Here is a 20,461-nt window from a genome sequence, read left to right on the forward strand (position 1 = left end):
TCACTCTTTTCTGTCTCCGTTGGTGTGTCTGTGTATGGGTGTGTTTGGTTTTGTTGTTGATTTTGTGGTTGATTTTTTATTTTGTCTGTGGGAGTGTGTGTATCAAAGGAAGAAGTAGATGATGAGGGCGTTGGTTTTGCAGATGGAGAAGAGAGAGGAAAAAAAAAACGAAATTAGAAATTATTAAAATAATGTATAGAAGAGCAACAGTAATTGTGTATATATGCACAGTTACTGGAGCTCTTGCACAATTTTACACCCACTGATGTAAGTGTTTTTTTGGGTCAAAATGTGTAAAAAGAGCTACTTTTTGTATTTTGCAAGATTATCCATAGACTGATGTCGTTGCTCTAAAGTATAGTTAGTATCTAGAAAAAAAAAATTGAGGTTTTAAAAAGTTATTCATAAATAAATAAACTAAAATTTTAAAAGAAAGTATAGTGTATCCTTTAAAAAAAAAAAATTAAAAGAAAGTTGTTGACAAGGGCGAATGTCAGCTTTTTGTTTCTTTCTCCAATCTTAAAAACAAAACAAAATAAAGAACAGTTAAAAATACTATTAATACAATTTGAATCCAAAACATCAGAAAAATCATGGAGTTCCCACCTGTAAAATTTCCAACATAGTTGCATTATAGGCTCATTGGATTTCTGAGTGCATTGGATCTACATAAGAACACCAATGTATTGTACATTTTCCCACGTACAAGGGATGGAGTTCTGGTTATTTATGTTTGATAAGGATAATTTTGTAATTAACACATGACGAAACAAAAGGTGACGGACATAACAAGATCGTCAACTTCACTAATGAGAGACGATCTTATTGTAAAGTCTACAGCTCGCCTCCATACCGAACGGCTACATCTTGGGCACAGTAAGCTGAAGATAGTAAGCTGAAGAGAATAAGCTGAAGGCGATAAGCTGACAAGAATGTATAAACCTCTGTCGGGTCTGACGATACCTTACTTGATCTCCACGCATACTTGTATAAGGAGACATCTTGCGTTGTACGCTTAACCCTAATCAAGAAGACTCCTACAAAGAAAAGAACTCTAGGAGATACGCAAAATCCAAGAGGTTCTCTCCTAGAAGGAAAGAACTTCTTGGCCAATGCACAGATGTCAACCTTACACTACTATAAATACCCTAAAATCTTCATAAATCAAGATACGCATTATTCATCCCAGCTCTGACATTCTAGAGTTGCGAATAAGAGATTCCTTTAACTTGACCGTCAGAGGGTATTTGGCCAGTACCACACCGGTACTCCTCTTAAGGCCTTCAACTTTTATGTTGTGCAGGTCCTCTATCGAGAGCACGTGAAGACTGTGTGACTTAATGACGATTTTTGGCATCATTAACGTTAAAACCCAGATGAAATTGCATCAAACTATCAATAATAAACCACTTACTAACCTGTGCGATATATTGAAAAATCTGAAGACATGTATATACATGGGTTACGTTCAAAACTATCATTGACTTATATCATCTTCTTATATCGCTACATATATTTTTGCTAATATTTATATCCCCATATAAGGATAGATTTATATCCACAAATTTATATATCTAAATGATCATAGATCAACAACAATTTTATCTATAAAATTTTTATATTTAATTTTGTTATATTTAAAAAATTATACATGCATATGAGTTTACCCATTGGATAGTACTCCAAAATATTTAATTAGCATGAAGTTTGGCACTTATGTTGAGAATGAAAAAAAAAAAAAACATGCAATTCAACGATAATATTTCAAAATATTAATGAATTGAAAATTCTAAATAGTATAATATTAATAAAGAGTTATATGTGTGCAACTTAGACCTCAATTAGAATAGTATAATATTAATAAAGAGTTATATTTGTGCAACTTAGACCTCAATTAGCTTTAAACGCCAAAATATACATTCAATAAGGCAAAAACATCAAATCAATAGTCTTGTAATAGAAATTTCACGAAGTTTATCATTCAAAGCAGTCATTCTCGAACTTATTAGATATGAACATTATTATGAAAAGTTGTCAGCTCATATTCAAAATGCAACATCCAATAACATTGATGGCCTAGTGTTCTAAGTTTATATTAAAAAAAAAGCCTAGTGTTCTAAACTTCTAAGAGCATCAGCATTCATTTCTCCTAATTCTATCCTATTTTACCATCAAAAAGTTACTTTATTATTTATACCATACCATTTTTCAACATACCCAACGTCAAAACTTTTATTCTATCCTATTTTACTATCAAAAGCTACTTTATTATTTATACCATACAATTTTTCAACATACCCAACGTCAAAACTTTTATTCTTCTATTCTACTCTTTAAAATAATATATTTACCCAATAAATTAATATATCACATTCTCTCACATCTCTCTCCTCTCTCTGATTCTTAACTCTCTTCCTCTGTCTCTCTTCCACTGAAACCACCACCACCTCCACCTCCACCTGCTTCACTGCCCATCACCCACCACCACCAAAACAAAACCCACAAATGACCAACAAAAACCCAGAAAAATCTCCATGCCCACGATCCCACGATCAACAAAAACGCTGATCTCCATGACCAACAAAATCTCCATGACCAACAAAACCCAGCAAAAACACCGATCTCCACATCCCATGATCTCCATGCCCAACAGTGATCTCCACATCCCACGCCCAACGCCGATCACCACACCACACCAAACCCACTTCCACTGTCGACCCAATTGCCACAACGACTCCACCAATCTCCAAAGAAATCCAGGAAATCGTGGCCCACCCAGCGAAAAAACCTAGCCACCACCACGGCATCGGCTAGCAACCACTACCCAATCACAGTACCCACCACCATTCCAACCACCAAAACCCACACCGACAACCACCAAGAAAAACCCATGCCGATCCGAACCCATGCAACTCACGGCAAACCCAAACAAAACCCATGGCAAACCCACAACCCAACGCCGATCTCCACATCACACCCAAATACCAATCTCTGCGCCAAACCCCAAACGCCGATCTCCACGCCACCACATTGATCTGCAACGAGAGAGGGAAGAGAAATAATGAGTGGGTGTGGCTTGCCATGGCCGGTGACAATGGGTCAAGCCATGGTGTGGTGGCTGGGTTGAGTTTGAAGAGAGGAGAGCAGAATGAGAGAGGGAAGGAAGATAGAGAAAAGAACGGAAAAATGAGGGAGAGAGGAGAGAGACAATTAAATACTAATTTTTAAAAATACAATTAAACTACAGTAGCATCTTATTAATAAGATGCTACTGTAGCTCAATTGTAAATTTTTTTTACAATTCTGATGGTTTACAATTTTCATTGATGGGGTGTTTTTGGCTCTAATGGCAAAGTATTCCTTACATTTCCCATTTACCATTTTCAATGTTGATGCTCTAATGATTGCATTGTCAAAACTGCATATGCAATAAAAAAATTTGAATAGTTATGCAAACACAAGCACATATGGGATTATTTTTTGGAGATTGGTATTATTATTAATTAGATATTCATCACTTGCTCCTAAAAGCTCTGCAAACTGACCAATTACAGCAACTCTTTTAATTGTACATCTAATTTATTTCTTAATTAACATAGTAGTTACAATTGATTTGATTCAAAGAAAATTCATTATAATTACCTTGCAAGCTTGATAAGTCACACCTGGTATATTTAACCTCTCGTGACTTGATGAGTTGCATAAGTTCCAGTATAATTAAATTTGAAATCTTGAGGACTTAAAGTAGTAGATTGTTTTTTGTTTTTGTTTTTGTTTGTTTTTTGTTTTGTTTTTTATAAACAAGAAGAAGAAGAAGACGAATTTGGACAGAGGGCACATGGAGGATTGGATAAAAAAGTTTCTCATAGTCTCAACAAATTGATTATGCATTTATGCTCACTCATCCATAAGTTGGCAATCATATTGAAACTGACATTAAACTAATCATCTGAAATTGACACCTTTTTTTGTCTCACTCATCAAGCAAAAGAAAGTCTTCTCTTCATTAGAAATAAATCTAAAATGCTACATAAAACTAAATTATAGTTAAAATCTATGTGGATTTGAATATTCTGGCACTCCAATTCGTGCAATGTTAAGGATAACAATCATATAAATATTTCACATATGAAACAGTCATAATAAAAGATGCTTCCCTTAACATTAAAAATTCTCTCTCTTCCTAGATTATATAAAAATCTATTACCAAAAAAAAAAAAAAAGGAAGTAAAACAGACAGTCCTAGCTCAATAAAGATGATTCCACTCTAATTTCATCATATAAAAATCTCCTATTCAGTATATATATATTTTTTAGATTATTGATATCACTAATAGGAGAAAGAGTGCTTAAACAGCTATCAACTTTGAGTTTAACCTTTGATTTCCTTGCTTCCACGGCATTTAGAGGTCAAGAAATTAAGGGAAAAAGCGTGTGCCTACAAGAGAAAGTAGGACTAGTTTGTCATGCAGTTCATACATGATGCATCCAAAATCTCAAGCAGAATTCATACATTATTTGTAATCGGAATTTGCTTCAAGTCTATAGTATACCCAATATATTCCCATTTATTTATTTTTATTACATTATTAGATTTTATATGGGATGGGGATTTTAAGCATAATAATATTCAATATTAGTATCCGACTCTTCAAAGCAATTTTTTAACTAAATCCTTATCCCATTGTAACAATCAAATTTTTAAAAAAATAGAGAGCATTGTAGCCAAGAATCACCAAAAAAAAAAAAAAAAAAGAAGAAACAATATTTGATTTTTTTGCAAAACACTTAAATACTCACAAGTTCGGAGAGCACTATAGTGTTTTGTACAACTTTTCTTATTTTCTCCACTAATTCATTACCTAACAATGTATAGGATGATTTATGTGTATTAAATCACATTATTCATTAAATTATTTAAGCAAATCACATGACTATCAAGCCGTGCATGAGACTAAGATTACCTATTGATAGTTTTTTAAGTTGCCATGTATAGGGTTGAATGAACTTGCCTCCAAACTAGTTTGTAAGAAAACTCCATATAATGAATATGTTAATTGGATGTAAGAAAATGAAGATTCGATTATATGGTATATTTTTGAAAAGTTGACAGTGTTAGATAGAAAATGTGGTCTTTAACTTTATAAATTGGCCAAAGTTTACAAAATTTGAAATGATTTTTTTTAATAATAATTTGATAGTTACAACAATGAGAGAGGGGATGAAATGTTATTTAGAAATGCTAGGATGGAATGTGCTTGGATTGAAATAAAAAATGAAAGAGAAATGTGTGTGCAAAATAATTTAACGACATTTTTATTTTATAATTCAATAATTAGAAGAGAAGTAATTTAAACAACAGAGTCTAGATGTCTCTATATAAAATTTCAAAAAATGTCAATTGAATTACTTTCACATTTTATTCATGTTTCATAGTAGACAAAAGAGAGAATTGTTTGAGATGTACAAAAATACACTTGTAAGTTCCATCTAAAATTGATTCCAAAAAAAGGGAAAATAAGTTGGACTTTATTAATTATTATTTATTGGGCAAGACTTATTTATTACTAACTTTTATTGGACTTATTTATTAAGACGGGAACTTAAGGAACAATACCTAATGTATTGTATTTAAGTTTTGTCCTTATTTATTACTAGAGGCATGTTACATAACACAAACTTTAAACCTTTTTAATTCATACTCATTTTTCAATGTGGGATTAACCTACTGTACTTTTTAATCTTTTGAGAATACTAAATATTAACACACAAATACAGGGAGACGATAAAATGTTTTTTAAAAAAATTTACAGTTAGTAAATAAAAAAGTGATATTAATGGTAGACCTAGATGAAAACCAATAAAAAGGTTGATCACGTCAACAATTTGTAAAAATATTATAAAAAATAGTTTGCGACTATAACGTTACACAATAAATAAATAAATAAAATTGTAACACAATTTTAATGCCTCTCAAAATTTTTCTAATAAACTATTCCTTTTCATCCATTGCCAAAAACAAAACAAGGTACCACAAAGTACAAACGTAACTTTTCTTTTGGTGGATTCTCTTTTCACCTGCGATCAATTCCTTCCTAAATAGAGAATATTGCAAAAAAAATTTCAATATGATAAAATATTGTTTGATTTGTAAAACCAAGAAGTGACTTTAATGCCTAAAACACTACATCATTCAAATGTGTTCATAAAACATTTCAGGGTACTTGTTTGGTACATGCATTTAAAAATATGTATTTTGTTATTTGAAAAGATGTGTAAAAATACATGTTGGTAAGAAAATATGTAAAAATACGTGTAATGTTGTTTAAAAAATAAAAATTATTGTTTAAAATTGTATACCAAACACCCTTATACTTTGTAGTCTAGTTTTTGAACCACATATAGAGTTCTTAAAATAGAAAAACTTTGTTACTAAGGCCGACCAGAGTTCTTAAAATAGAAAAACTTCGTTACTAAGGTCGACCACCCATATGGTCTATTCTTCCTAGGTACGAGTACCTAAACCTTAGAGTTGAAGGGGAGGGGAGGAATTTGGATTGTAAAAGCATTTGCGACTGTTCATGCAATTTTTTTAAAATCTATTTTAATATAAGAATATATTCTTTTTATTTTTTATACTAATTTTTCAAAACATAATACATTAGATTATCTATTTTATATTATATTTAATTAAAAAAAAAAATTTCTTGATTTTTTTTCTTTTTCGTTATACACAACCACCATTATTCACTCAATTCCTTTATCATCGGGATATATAAAAAAAAAAATTAAATGCAAAATGAATAATATTAGTGTAAATTTACATGGTTACACTATTATATATTGACTCAAAGTAGAAACACTCTAAAAAAAGAAACCAACTTAGTTATTAAAAGTAATCAAGTTCGTAGTCAAGAAAAAAAAAGTGCAGTCAAGATTTTTTTTAAAAAGTTTTTAAACAAATCTTAATTTCTAATTGGTCCAAACTATATAAGCAAGAATAGAAATAAGAATAACACCTTCTAAGTTTGACATTATTTTTTCTCAAAAAAAAAATAAGTTTGACATTATTTCAATTTAGTCATTTTTCGTTTCTTTTAAAGAAAAATTCCCATAATTTAACTTTCAATTATTTCCAATGTAGTCACCGCGTCCACCTCCATCCCATCCACATCTTAAATTTGACAAAAATATATCATTTTGAAAAGTAAAAAAAAATACTAAAATTAACGATAGCATTGGACAAAACTATACAAAATAAACTAAATAAAAAATACATTAAACTTTAAAAAAAAAACACAATATAAATGACTGAATTAAAAACTGATCCCAATTATTACCTAATGCTATTATTGATGCTCTCCCTTTTGATGGGCAGATTTGTTGGATGGATATTGTTGTTGTGGTGCTTTGATCTTGCTCAAGTGGATGTGCTCACACACCATTGAGCAAGAGATTCATGCTTTAATTCAGGAATCCTCTAATAAGTTTTCTTTAACGCTCCGTTTGTTTCAATGGAAAACTTGGTGTAAAGATAGTTTTTCTTATTTTCCAGTATTTGGTAGCATAAAAAAAAAAGATGAGTCAAAGGAAAACTATTTTTGGTCAATATAAAAAGTATGGCTTATTTTTAGAGATTGTTTTCCATTAAATTTTGTTGGAAAACAACTCTATTTCACAGCAAGCTAAATAAGGGAAGTTAGGAGGTTGTTTTTCAACTCATTTAAAGTTACTACCAAACATTAGAAAATTAGATAGTTTCATAGAAAATGCTTTTAAGAAAATAACTCATTTTCTAGAAAACATCATTGTTGAAACAAACAAAGAGATACAAATCGATCACATATTCACAAAAGCCAACCAATGTGCTAATATACGGGCAAAACGGGCTAAATCTAAACTCTGCTCTCATAACTTTTATTTTCCACCGGCTGTGGTGGAAAACTTGCTCGCCGGTGGTGAGGCAGCATTAGTAAGTAATAGACTTAGAGCAAGACTTAGGTACAGTACTTAGGTGCTGTTCCTTAGGTTCCTCTCTTAAAATTCTGCCATATGGCTTTTTTCTCATTAATGAAAGTGTATTTTTTAAGTTAAGTAGCCACATGGCAGAATCTTAAGAGGGGAACCTAATAAACAGCACCTAAGGTACTGTATGTAAGTTTTGTCCATAGACTTATTTCAATTTTTATATAATCCAATATATTTTAACCAAAAAATTGAAAGAGAACGATATATTTAATAAAAAAAAAAAACCCCAAGAGAATCGGTAGGTTTAAGAATATAACAAAAAAAATGGGGCCAAAGGCGAATAGAGAAAATTAGAAAAAAACAAAATTGTTGGTCTGTGAGAGTCTGACGCCCTAGGCTCCCTTTTGGTTACTCACTTGCTGTGGACGCTATAATCATCGTCAGTACTTCTTCTTCTTCTTTGTCTTCTCTATTCGCTCTGCTCTTCTCTTTACTATTTCCTCACTTTCTTCATCAATCTTCAAAATTCAAAACCAAAATTCCTTTTTTCTCTTTCTCTCTCACTCTCCCATATAAATAAAGCCACATCCTCTCTTTTTTCTTTCTATTTTTTTTTTCTTTTTCTTTTTTTCGATCTGGATCTCTTCAAATTCAGCCTACGGTTTTGCTCCTAATTTACGCTCCAACCCAGCCCCAAATCACTCATGGTTTTGCTATAAACCCTAATTTTTCTGCTTCGTATTTGAATCTCTATCATTTCCAAACAGTTTTCGGAACTTTCCTTGTATTTACGATCCCGACACCGAGAAAACCCTAGCCTTCTGAACCTCATATCAGACTTCGAATCTTGCCTCCAGCGCAGTCTCTATACCCTCATTTTTCGCTTCTTATTTGCGATCCTGCCATTGTGGAACCCTAGAAACTCTGTGTAATTAGGTTTTTTTATTTTAGAGAATTTCTAGCACAAAAAGAGTTTTCAAAACGCTCACGGTTTTGTTCTAATTTTCGATCCTTACCACCCGGAAACCCTAGATTTTTAGTTTTTTTTTTCCTCTTTTAGTTTTTGGTTTTTTCCGAACAAACCCTAGATTTTTCGACCCGATATTTTTGTTTGGGGACGATTTTTTGGGGTTTGGAACTTTGAATCGGTGAAATGAACAACAATAGAGGGAGGTATCCGCCGGGGATGGGCGGCGCGGGCCGAGGCGGCGGCATGAACGCGAACCCGCCGTTCCAGTCGAGGAATCCGCAGCAACAGTACGTGCAGAGGAGCATGTTGCAGAACCAGCAGTATCAGCATCACCAACAACAACAACAGCAGCACCATCATCATCAACAGCAACAGCACCACCAGCAACAGCAACAGCACCATCAGCAACAACAGCAGCATCAGCAACAACAGCAGCAGCAGCAGCAACAACAACAACAACAACAACATTGGCTTAGGAGAAGCCAATTGGGCGGTGTAGATTCGAGTGTCGATGAGGTTGAGAAGACCGTGCAGTCGGAGGCCGTTGACTCGAGGTGCGTATGTTTCTTTTGAATTGATGTAAATAGCTGTGTTTGTGTGTTTGGATGATGAGAATGTTGATGGAAATAGTTGAATTAGAAGGGTAGAAATGAGAACTTTGCGATTTTAGTTGAAATGTCGGAATTTTGAAAATGATAGTGGAAATGGACATTTCCGGGTGAAAATGAAGGAAATTATGGTGCTGGATGTGTATACTCAAGTTGTTTATATTGGCCGAGGAATACTGTTTTGCTATGAGTTTGTTATTGTGGTGGTGGAGTGGATTATCTATAGTGTCATTTGAATGCGGAATTGAGGCCTTTGTTATGGGTGAGGCTTTCACTTCACTACTTTGATAAACTTCTAGACATCTAGAGACAAATATGAGATAGGTATATAATTTGAGACAAAATAGATATGTTGATACTTTAGTTAATCAATATATATATATATATATATATATATATATATAAGTAAATAAAGTATCAAAAGATAAGTAACTACTGATAAAAGGTGTAAATTATGTCTAAATAACACAACTAAGTAAGAAGCGGTTAGTTTCACTTAGAGATAGAGAGGGAGAGAGAGAGAAGTGGGTTTCTTGCCAGATTTGTATCAGATATGGATGCTAATTTGAAGTATGTAGTCGTGCTTGCTAGCTCCTAGTCTAATCACCTTGTATGTGTTATAAATCTGTTTTTGATAAATATGTATAATGGTTTTTATTTTGTAATAGGACCCTCTTATGTATAGAGTGGGTGTTTGGCTGGAGTTGACATGTCAGAAACTTAGATATTGTAAAGGAGCTTTCTATCAAAAAAAAGATATTGTAAGGAGCTATTATCCGTGATTGGAAGTGGTCTGCCTCAAGGACCATATCATATGATTGGTGGATTAATGTTTTAAGGGGGACAATTAAATTTTTTTTTTTTTATTAATATATTTTTTTTGTAATGAAAACCCATTACTAGCTCCCTTCTGTCGTGGATTTCGTTCTGAGCTAATACAACTGGTGTTTTGTCCCGGCTGAATGTGTTATACTGTAATTTTTGCCAACTCTTGGTAGTATATATGGATTATGCAACATGTGAAGGAACCCTGGGAGTTTAGTAGAAAATTAGGTCAATAGCCAAAGCAGACTAGGACCTGGTGCAACTTGTGCCTGGGCCATCTAAATCTAGAAAGAAGTGTCCCTGAAACAATTTTTGTTTTTCTGCTATTTTGTATGTATGTATATGGTATTTATAAAGATTATAAATTTTATTTATATTGAAGAGGACTCTTACAAAGTCTCATTTTCCATGACACAGTAGCCCATTTTGATAAAGATATGATATTATTTGTAAATATGAATCCACTCCTTGTGTGAGTAATTTTTCTTGTAAATTTTGTCCTTCAGTGTGTGTTGTAGTAAGAATTACAACGTCACGCTGCTGGTGAGGTCTGGTTTAGTTTATAGTATGACTGAAGTATTGTGCAACTAGGTTCATCATTGCTTTTTTGTTGGATAAGAGTTGATTGGTGTCTTATTACTTGTAGAGGATAAGGCATTTGTTCTTTTTTTGACAAGTATAAATGCTTTATTGAAGAAAAAGCAAACAATCTATGTTCACGATGATTAACACAAAGGGTCTTAAAAAATTACACAGCAAAGCTAATAGAATCATGAAACTCTAAAACAGAGGTACAATGAGTAAAGCCCCAAACTCGAGACCACTCAAAACAGGTTGCAAATCAATAATGAGCATCTTTCACATAAATAAAATTTCCCAAGGTGTTTTATATCGAGCATCTTTCACGTTGCCCTTGATTTTACAAAAAGCTGATGCACAAGTGCTTTTAATTTTTACATTGGAATTTTTGTATTGGGGCTAAGTAGTGAACATAAAAGATTTGCTTTCTATTCCATATGTTATTATTTATGTTGATGTTCAATTGTTTGCCGAATCCTCTCTGTTTTGTTTTCTGCAAATTGTATATCTTACAGCATATAGTTTACATTAATGATGATCCTATTTTTTCCCCCTCTCTAGCTCACAAGATTGGAAGGCAAGGCTAAAGATACCACCACCTGATACACGCTTCAGAACCGAGGTATGATTGTGTATGCGTTTGTTATTAATTATTATAAAGCATTAAACAGTTATGTACTTAGAGAACTTTGGATGCTTGAATTTAATGCATTGTATTCTTATTAGTTTCCTGCTCTTGTTTTGCTCCCATTTACTTGGGTTGATTGTGGTATTTATGCATGGATACATGGTTGTGGAAATTAATCTTTAAAAGGATCCATGTAATTTAGATGACAAGATGGAAATTTGTTTCAGTTTACTTTGGCACACTACTTTATCTATGGACTGAATAAAACACCCTGCCAAGTTTATACATCACTTCAACAAGTCTCTTTACTGTATGTTTTTCCATATCTTGGATAAGTTTCCCTGTCAGTGAAGTTGCTTGACAGTTGACAGAGAATATGCATGTGTATATGCATTACCTTCACTGGTTGGAAGGCCTTGACACTAAGTAACAAACTACATTTTTATAACCGAATTATTTGTTTGGTCCAGAACTTCTGAATTTATTTTCAATATTTTTCTTTAGAATGGAAACATAGGTTTGTTATTATTATTATTATATATTTTGAAAAGTTTTGATGTTATTGTGGTTAATTATTAATAGTATTCTTTGTTACAATAGACATTGGACTTTAGTGTGATTGCAAGTGCCCTCCACCCAAGTGGTGTGTCAGGAGTCAAGTTTGGGAATCAACCTTTGGGGTTAATGCTGCCTGCCTACCACCTCTTTAGACCCCACAGAAGCCAGAGCCCTTGTCTGCTGGGAACAGAATTTTTTAAAATTAATTTGCAACATTAAAGGTGTACATGGATGTTAACCTGTTTTGCGTCTACTTGAATAGGAAAGGGTTTTACCCTGCTGTTTGTGTGAAAGATAGTTTCATTCTTGTGTTATTCATGTAAACACAAAAAAGGAATGATCACGTACTAATTTTATTGGTTTTTGGGTTTGAATAATTTGATTTCTGTACATGAGTAAAAGTTATTAAATACCTGCTAAAATTATTGTTTCCAAAGTTTAAATAACTTCATAAACATTCCTTCTGTGTGTTGAAGATTGTCAGAAGTTGATCTTGTCTCATGGTTTTCTGGCACTGAACAACATATGCTATGCACTAATAATAAGCCTTTTTTCTTTGTTGAAGTTATTGGATCTGGTAATTCTTATTTTTGGTATTTAGCAACAAGGGATAATGAATGGTACTGTATAGTGGTTGACCATATAGATTATAATCTTCAAATTAGCCTGATAAGGTCATATTAATCTTTTCCATCAGGATGTGACAGCAACTAAGGGAAATGAATTTGAGGATTACTTTCTGAAGCGTGAGTTGCTTATGGGAATATACGAGAAGGGGTTCGAAAGGCCATCTCCTATTCAGGAAGAAAGTATTCCAATTGCTTTAACTGGGAGTGATATTCTTGCTAGAGCAAAAAATGGAACTGGGAAGACGGCTGCGTTTTGCATTCCTGCATTGGAAAAGATTGATCAAGATAACAATGTTATTCAAGGTTTGATCACCAGTATCTGAATACATCTACTTGCAAAGCATTTTGTAGTTTCGGTCAAATGACAATGGCTATTGTGCTAATTTAAGACAAGAATGTGGAACCTTTGATGCATGATTGAGATTGCTATTGTCATCTTCATCACACAGCTTGAGCTATTACAGATTTTTAATTTATTTTGATGGTTGAATTGTCTTCATTTTGTGTATTTACTTGAAATTTTATTTTTCATGCAGTTGTTATTCTTGTTCCAACTCGAGAGTTAGCTCTTCAAACATCACAAGTGTGTAAAGAGCTTGGCAAGCATTTGAAAATCCAAGTTATGGTTACTACAGGTGGTACTAGTTTAAAGGATGACATCATGCGTTTATATCAACCAGTTCATTTACTTGTTGGAACACCAGGAAGAATCTTAGATCTTGCAAAAAAAGGTGTTTGCATTTTGAAGGACTGTTCTATGCTTGTTATGGATGAGGTAAATACTTGATGTTTCAGTTTTGTTGGCAATAGTTTTTTATTTTTTATTTATTGTTCATTTTCTGTCTAAAAAATGCATGTGATGGTTTTCTAAAGCTTATTTCATCCTTCTTTATCTTCTTTTCTTTTATACTCTCACTATAATTGTATTCAATGTGTCTGAACATATATAAATGTGCAGCACGTTTTTGTCAATTTGATAGGTGAACTAGCGGTTTTGCATATTCAAAATATACAAACATTTATAAGGCTTTGTTTGGGAGTTCATAAGGGAATGGAATGGAATGAGCTCAACGGAATGGAAAGGAATGGAAAGGAATGGAATGTATTTAAATGAGGGAAATGAAATGGAATTAAGTAACTTGGATTGGATGTTTTAAAATTAAGGAATGAAAAGGAATGAAAATAAATAAAATGTAAGTAATCTTGTTTGGGAGTAACATGGAGAGAATGTAATGAAATCATTTTATACCAATATTACTATTAGACCCTTATTTTAAACTAAAGGATTGAATATATAGGAATATTTTGGGAGTTTTAGTAAAAAAATCATTAAATCTAATTTCATTCCCTCTCATTCCTCCCAATTTCGGAGAGAATGAAAGTTTGAGGTTTTAAGGGAATAGAGAGGAATTAGTGTTCCCTCTTACTCATTCCATTCCCTCTCACTTAAACTCCCAAAAGAGAGAATGAACTTTTCATTCCTTCCATTAAAACTCCCAAACAAGGGAAGAGAAAAATATTATAAAATTTTTCTTTCCATTTCATTCCATTCCTTCCTCCCAAACGAGACCTAAGTGTTACAGTTTTTAATATTTCAAATGGCTCAGATTCTACCAGCTACATCAGAAATAAAATGCTTTAGTTCCTACTTGATGTAGCTTCTTTATGGTGAACATTTACACATTATGATTGTGAAGTGAATTTTATTATTATTTTTTTATCCCTGATTATGTACATTTCCTCCTGGCCTCTTTAGTTGTTTGTTCTAGTTCAAATCTGACTTGTGGAATAAAATTATGACATTGGTGGTGTTCTTATTTGATTCTTCTTTTACATGCAATTTGGTTGGTTTAAACACGTCATGAACTACAAGCTTCTAAAGATGTATTCATTAATGTCTCTAGGCTGACAAGCTTTTGTCCCCGGAATTTCAACCTTCAGTAGAGCAGCTGATTCGATTTTTGCCTACAAGTCGTCAAATTTTGATGTTTTCAGCAACATTTCCTGTTACAGTCAAGGACTTTAAAGACAGATATCTTCAAAAACCTTATGTAATTAACCTTATGGATGAGCTTACTCTAAAGGGTATCACACAATTTTATGCTTTCGTTGAAGAAAGACAGAAAGTCCACTGCCTAAACACTCTGTTCTCCAAGGTTTGTTTCATATGAACTATTTATGCACACATTCTTTGTTTCCTTCTATATATGAATATGATATAATAATGGATTTTTTTTTTCTCCCAGCTGCAAATAAACCAATCAATCATCTTCTGCAATTCAGTGAATCGGGTTGAACTGTTGGCCAAGAAAATTACAGAACTTGGCTATTCTTGTTTTTATATTCATGCAAAGATGCTGCAAGACCATCGTAACAGAGTGTTTCATGATTTCCGCAATGGTGCATGCAGGAATCTTGTTTGTACTGGTATGATATTTTAATTATTCAGTCATGTGGCTGTTATGGTTATCCTCCCAAACCATTTCTCTCCATTCCCTATTTTTCTGTTAATTGTTCCAACCAACATGATTTTTTCTCTATGTTTCATAACTTTCAAAGTATTTTGGCTTCCATGTTTTGTTTTTCAACTGATGAGAAGCCTATATTTGTACTGATACCCGTGTATACTTAAGTTCTTTTGAGATCTAGTCTCATCTTATTGAACCTTGGTTTTAGAGAGATCGAATAGACTTGGCGTCAGTTGTGATATGCAGCAGTTGGTTCTCCCCCTGCCTTTTTATTTTTTATTTTTTATTTTTTATTTTATTTTTTGGGTTGAAGGGAGGGGGGGGGGGGGGGGATGATTTCATTTAATTGGTGAATTTGCTTCCTATGCTGGAAGGTAAAATGACATTGGTGTTGTCAACAGTTAGATTTAATATGACCCATCTTAAATATCATATGTTGGCTGAATATGCAACAAATTTGTTTCTTTACTTCTTCTTATATATTGTTTGCCATTTGTTTTGTACTTCAATTATTTAGTGTTTCTTCTAATATATATTTTTTTGGCGGGGTGAAATGGCAGATCTATTTACAAGGGGAATAGATATTCAAGCGGTCAATGTTGTTATTAACTTTGATTTTCCAAAGAACTCGGAAACATATCTGCACAGGGTATGTAGAATATATTTCTCATGTAGTTTTATCCAGTTGCATGTTCTATGCTTACTGATATCTTACATGCAGGTTGGTCGATCTGGAAGGTTTGGGCACCTTGGTTTAGCTGTGAATTTGATCACATATGAGGACCGCTTTAACTTGTATGTCTGTTTTATGTTATTATATTTATGTTTTCCGGAAGTTACTTATCAAAAAAAAAAATTATGTTTACCGGAAGTTATTTATTGGCGGTTTCAGGATTTATTTATTTCCACATATTCTTCCCATATAGGTACAGGATTGAGCAAGAACTTGGGACCGAGATAAAGCAAATTCCACCACATATTGATCAGGCAATTTATTGCCGATAATTGTTGGTAGATATCTTGCTCTAGTGGTCAACGATGGTGAGTGAAGCATACATCTTACTGATGTATCCTAATTGTCAATTTAGTGCTATGTGTCTCAGAAATTGTGCTCAAGCTTGCTTATATCTTTTATTCTAATTTTGTTACTGAATGATAGTCTGACACTTTCTCTTCATTATTATCTCGTTGTCTTTCCTCAACTGGAAATAATGATTATACTAAAATGTCAAACATAAGCTTGTTCCTAGATACTTGGCATTTTTTATTGTGAGCTTTTTGCTTGATGCTAGATTGGCCTCCCAAATTAGGTTTCTTGGAGTGCTATGATTTTAGACTATTTTACTGATTGTTACTTGGAAATTAATAATGTATTTTCTTTTCTCTTCAGATGCTGTCCTGTCATGAAGGTATCTTCAGTATAGAGGACGCATTCGAGGGAAGTTATGTATTGTGGGTAAAAGTCTCTGTTGATGAGGAAGGCGTTTCCTTGGATTGCTTTTATTAGTTTCTGGATTTGCATTTCCCTGAGACTTTAACAGGATATGGAGTTTTAGATTGGCTTATAAATCCCGGGTAGATTCCTGGGTCCAGTTCAGAGTTGACTTAGATTTTATTAACAGATTGGTTTCATGCTATGTTACTCTTATTCTAGTTTAATTGCTGTTGAACCGTTGAAGGGTGTACCTTGCGGAAGAAATCCATGACTTTTTTTTTTTTTTTTTTCCTTTCCCCTATAGCTCTTTTTTGGTACAATCATGCCGGTGGCAGATGGGCTTATGTTCCTCAGGTTGACAAATGACCAGTCTGTGCATGGTAAGAGTATTCGAAAACTGGAAAAAATAGTGTCCAAGTAGGATAAGAATATAATGGCTCCTGGTTCGAATGTACTGCAGAAAAACTAAAATAAATTAAAAAGGAAAGAAATCAAAATTACTCTGCCTTTCTTTTTGAATAACATTCTGATTTGAGTTGAGGATTTCCTTGGCACAGACCGGGTTTCCTGATCTCAATTAGCATATATATTCTTACTACGGACGGAGCTCGGCCAGGTATTGCCCCGTCCCATGAAGGACTCTTGTTTGGGGCCATGGTTTGGGTTAGCCCAAGTAAGATTTCGTGTATTCTTTTACTTCTTTTTGGATAATTATAGAGCTACTCATTATTATTGCTGTTCCGGTATAGGAATAATTGATTAACTCGTTAAAAAAAATAAAAATAAAATAAAATTGGATGAAGATAAGAAAGGACAATGGGGCTGCATGCCTGCATGCAGTCCGGCCTATAATAAATAATACACCAAGCCATTCCTGATTAATAACTCTTCATGTTCTTGTGCCTTTTGCTGTCGATCATCATTATTTTTGTGTTTTTATGTTTCTTCTTGGGAAGCAAAGAGTATAATTATTGTGTCAAGTGTTTTAAGGGTACGAACTAAAGGATATTTGATTTATTTTTTCAAGAAGTAAAATTTAATTAAGCACAAATATGGAGAACACAATCACTTTGAATTTTACTAAAGTTTAATTCAGTTAATTGATTTGTACTTCAATTGTCAACTTGGTCTCTAATATTTAATTTGTGTCCAGTTAATTTTTTTAATTTGTAAAGAATAAGTCAATCTATTCCTTAAATCCAAATCTGTTAGTAAATGATATTGTTTAAACATTTTTTAAAATAAAAATAAAAATATAATAGAAAACATTTATGAGATAGGATATTTAATAGATGTTATTTAATGGGTATTTTTTTTAATGGGAAAAAAAGTTTAAATATCTTCATTTACTAACAGGTTTAGGGTAGTGCCTAGATTGACTTAAAAGAGAATAAATTGACAAGACCAACAAAAAAAAAAGAAAAAAAAATTTAAGTGATGAAAGTAAAACTTGTTAATTAATATTTGTTGTAAAGATGTTGAGGATGTTGCATTTTTCAAAAAAAAAAAGCTAAAAGAAGAAGAAGAAGAAGAAGTGGAGGAGGAGAAGAAGAATTACTTTGAGAATTGAAATAAATATCAAAGACTAAATTGGATTTCAGCTTTGAATTTATGCTATCGGTATTATATTTTTCATTTAGAAAAATGTGTCATAATTAATATTATTTGCTTTGCAGTTATCAACTTTGAGCTTCTCTAATGAAATTTCCTCCTTACCAAAAAACCTTTGAGCTCGTTAAGAGCACACCATAGTTTCTTCTTCTTGTTGTTTTTATTTTTTTAATCTTTTTAAGGAATGTCCTACATATTAGTATTACTAGTTACTTCAACGGTTCAACCCCCTTTCTCAAAAAAAAAAAAAAAAAGTTACTTCAACCCCTGAGTACAAAAATCGTCTGGGTGGTCTACAGGCACACAATAATAAATAGCCGAGGACAAAGAAGAAATAAAACAGATATACAATGCACGTGGGCTGGGCTATATCTGAATTATTGTAATAATACTTATGACTCGCCGACAACATAATTGAACAAATATATAATGTTCAATTTAAAAAAAAGAAAAAGAAAAAGAAAAAAGAACAAACCCTAATCCACACGAAAATCGAAATACGTAGTTCATTAATAGCGAACCGGGTGGCAAATGTACTTTATTTTTTGGGTTGAATAAATATTTTTATAAAGCGAATCGGTATCTTCATTTTCAGCCCTCATCTATGTGGACTGTGGTATATACTCCATGATTAGATAAATTTATTATTATTATTATTATTATTATTATTATTAAATGAGTAAAAAAAATATAAATATAAATATATTTAAAAAACTTAAAAATTAGTATCAATATAATTCTTTAAAGGTAAATAACACTAATAATGATTAAATAATAATAGTAATTTACTAGGGTTTATGTGAACTAATTAATTTTTATATACGATAGGAATAGCTGATTATTTTAAAATTTTTATTAATTATATAATATATTTTTTTTTGTAATCCAACCCAACTCATCAAGCTCTAAAAACAACCCAACCTGGCGAGTTTGGTCGATTTTAGCGAATTAGCTGCATACACCAAATCATAAATGCCAAGTGGCAAGTCACATGCTTTAAAAGCAAAGTTCATTTTTGGATATGGCTTGCATCGGTATTCCAATGTGTTGAACTCAATGTGATCTGTGTTTAAAATTGGTTACATGTCTATATCATGTCCCATATAGTGTTCTAGTGCACTGCAAGCTTTGCCTATCTCCCATTTGCTAAATAAATGTCAGTTCCACGGATGAACTAGAATTCCATGCTTAGGGAGTTAATGAATGAATCTTTTGGTTTTTTAATTTTTTTTAAATAAGAAATATTTTAATATTCAAAACTGAATTAATATAAAACTAATTCCTATTTATAGTGTCAATAAAATATAAACAAAAGAAAAATGAAAACTAATTAAACATTACTAGTATGTTCATGTGCAATGCACAAAAAATTTTGTAATATTTTATATATGATGGTTTTGGAAAATGTTGTGTATATATATATATATATTATAAAAAATTAAATTAAATTAGACTAAAGAAACATATACATTTTGAAATATTAATGCGTATGCATGTTTCTTATGGATAATTTAAAACCATTATAGAATATAGCTTTACATTGTGCATCAATTATTCTCTCTACTTATATACCAAAAATAAAAATTATCCAACCAATGTTTAAGCCACTAATTTAAAAAGAAATTTTTTTTTTAAAAAAATTACTTGTAGGGGTTTTGGTGGTTTGATGGTGGTGGGAGGCCAGTATGAAGGAGGTGACGGCCCCTTAGATTTACAAATGTTTTGTCAATCTCAGGTTTTTTATTTTTGATAATAGTGAAACAATGTGTTTTATTTAACAATCCATAACATTTTTGTGTTTCTCTATTTCTCCCATGGGCCTTATCTGATTAGTTATCACTATTAGTTCTTAATATATATATATAGCTTTTTTTTTAATACTAAAATAGTGGGCATGTTTAAAGACATGAAGAAGAGAGAAAGGTGTGGTGTAAGCTTAGGTAATTAATGATAGATTAATGAGATAACGGTAAAAATAAGTTAACATAAACTTCTAGGTAACAGTAAAAAAACTTAATGAAAAGAGGTAAAAAAAGGTTAAATGCAAAATTAAAGTGCCACATAGCAGGATCTCATGCACTCCCGCGTGAGGTCCCTATTTTAATATATATATATATATATATATAAAAATTGATTTGCACTTCAATTCAATCATCTATCAAACTAAAATATGATGTTTGTG

The 20,461-nt window shown here is 32.2% G+C and overlaps 1 protein-coding gene across 1 annotated transcript; it reads left to right on the top strand.

Annotated features, from left to right (window-relative positions):
- Nucleotides 1-8,344: 8,344 nt before the first annotated feature.
- Nucleotides 8,345-16,932, top strand: LOC142638376 (DEAD-box ATP-dependent RNA helicase 8-like). The gene is made up of 10 exons (XM_075812406.1): nucleotides 8,345-9,492; nucleotides 11,512-11,572; nucleotides 12,834-13,068; nucleotides 13,302-13,540; nucleotides 14,670-14,921; nucleotides 15,012-15,192; nucleotides 15,794-15,882; nucleotides 15,955-16,028; nucleotides 16,160-16,274; nucleotides 16,624-16,932. The coding sequence occupies exons 1-9, from the start codon at nucleotides 9,122-9,124 to the stop codon at nucleotides 16,236-16,238; spliced, it is 1,581 nt and encodes a 526-aa protein (XP_075668521.1). The 5' UTR covers nucleotides 8,345-9,121; the 3' UTR covers nucleotides 16,239-16,274; nucleotides 16,624-16,932.
- The last annotated feature ends 3,529 nt before the right edge of the window (nucleotides 16,933-20,461 follow it).

The sequence above is a fragment of the Castanea sativa genome, chromosome 6, assembly GCF_040712315.1.
Source record: "Castanea sativa cultivar Marrone di Chiusa Pesio chromosome 6, ASM4071231v1".
In the NCBI taxonomy this organism is placed as follows: domain Eukaryota; kingdom Viridiplantae; phylum Streptophyta; class Magnoliopsida; order Fagales; family Fagaceae; genus Castanea; species Castanea sativa.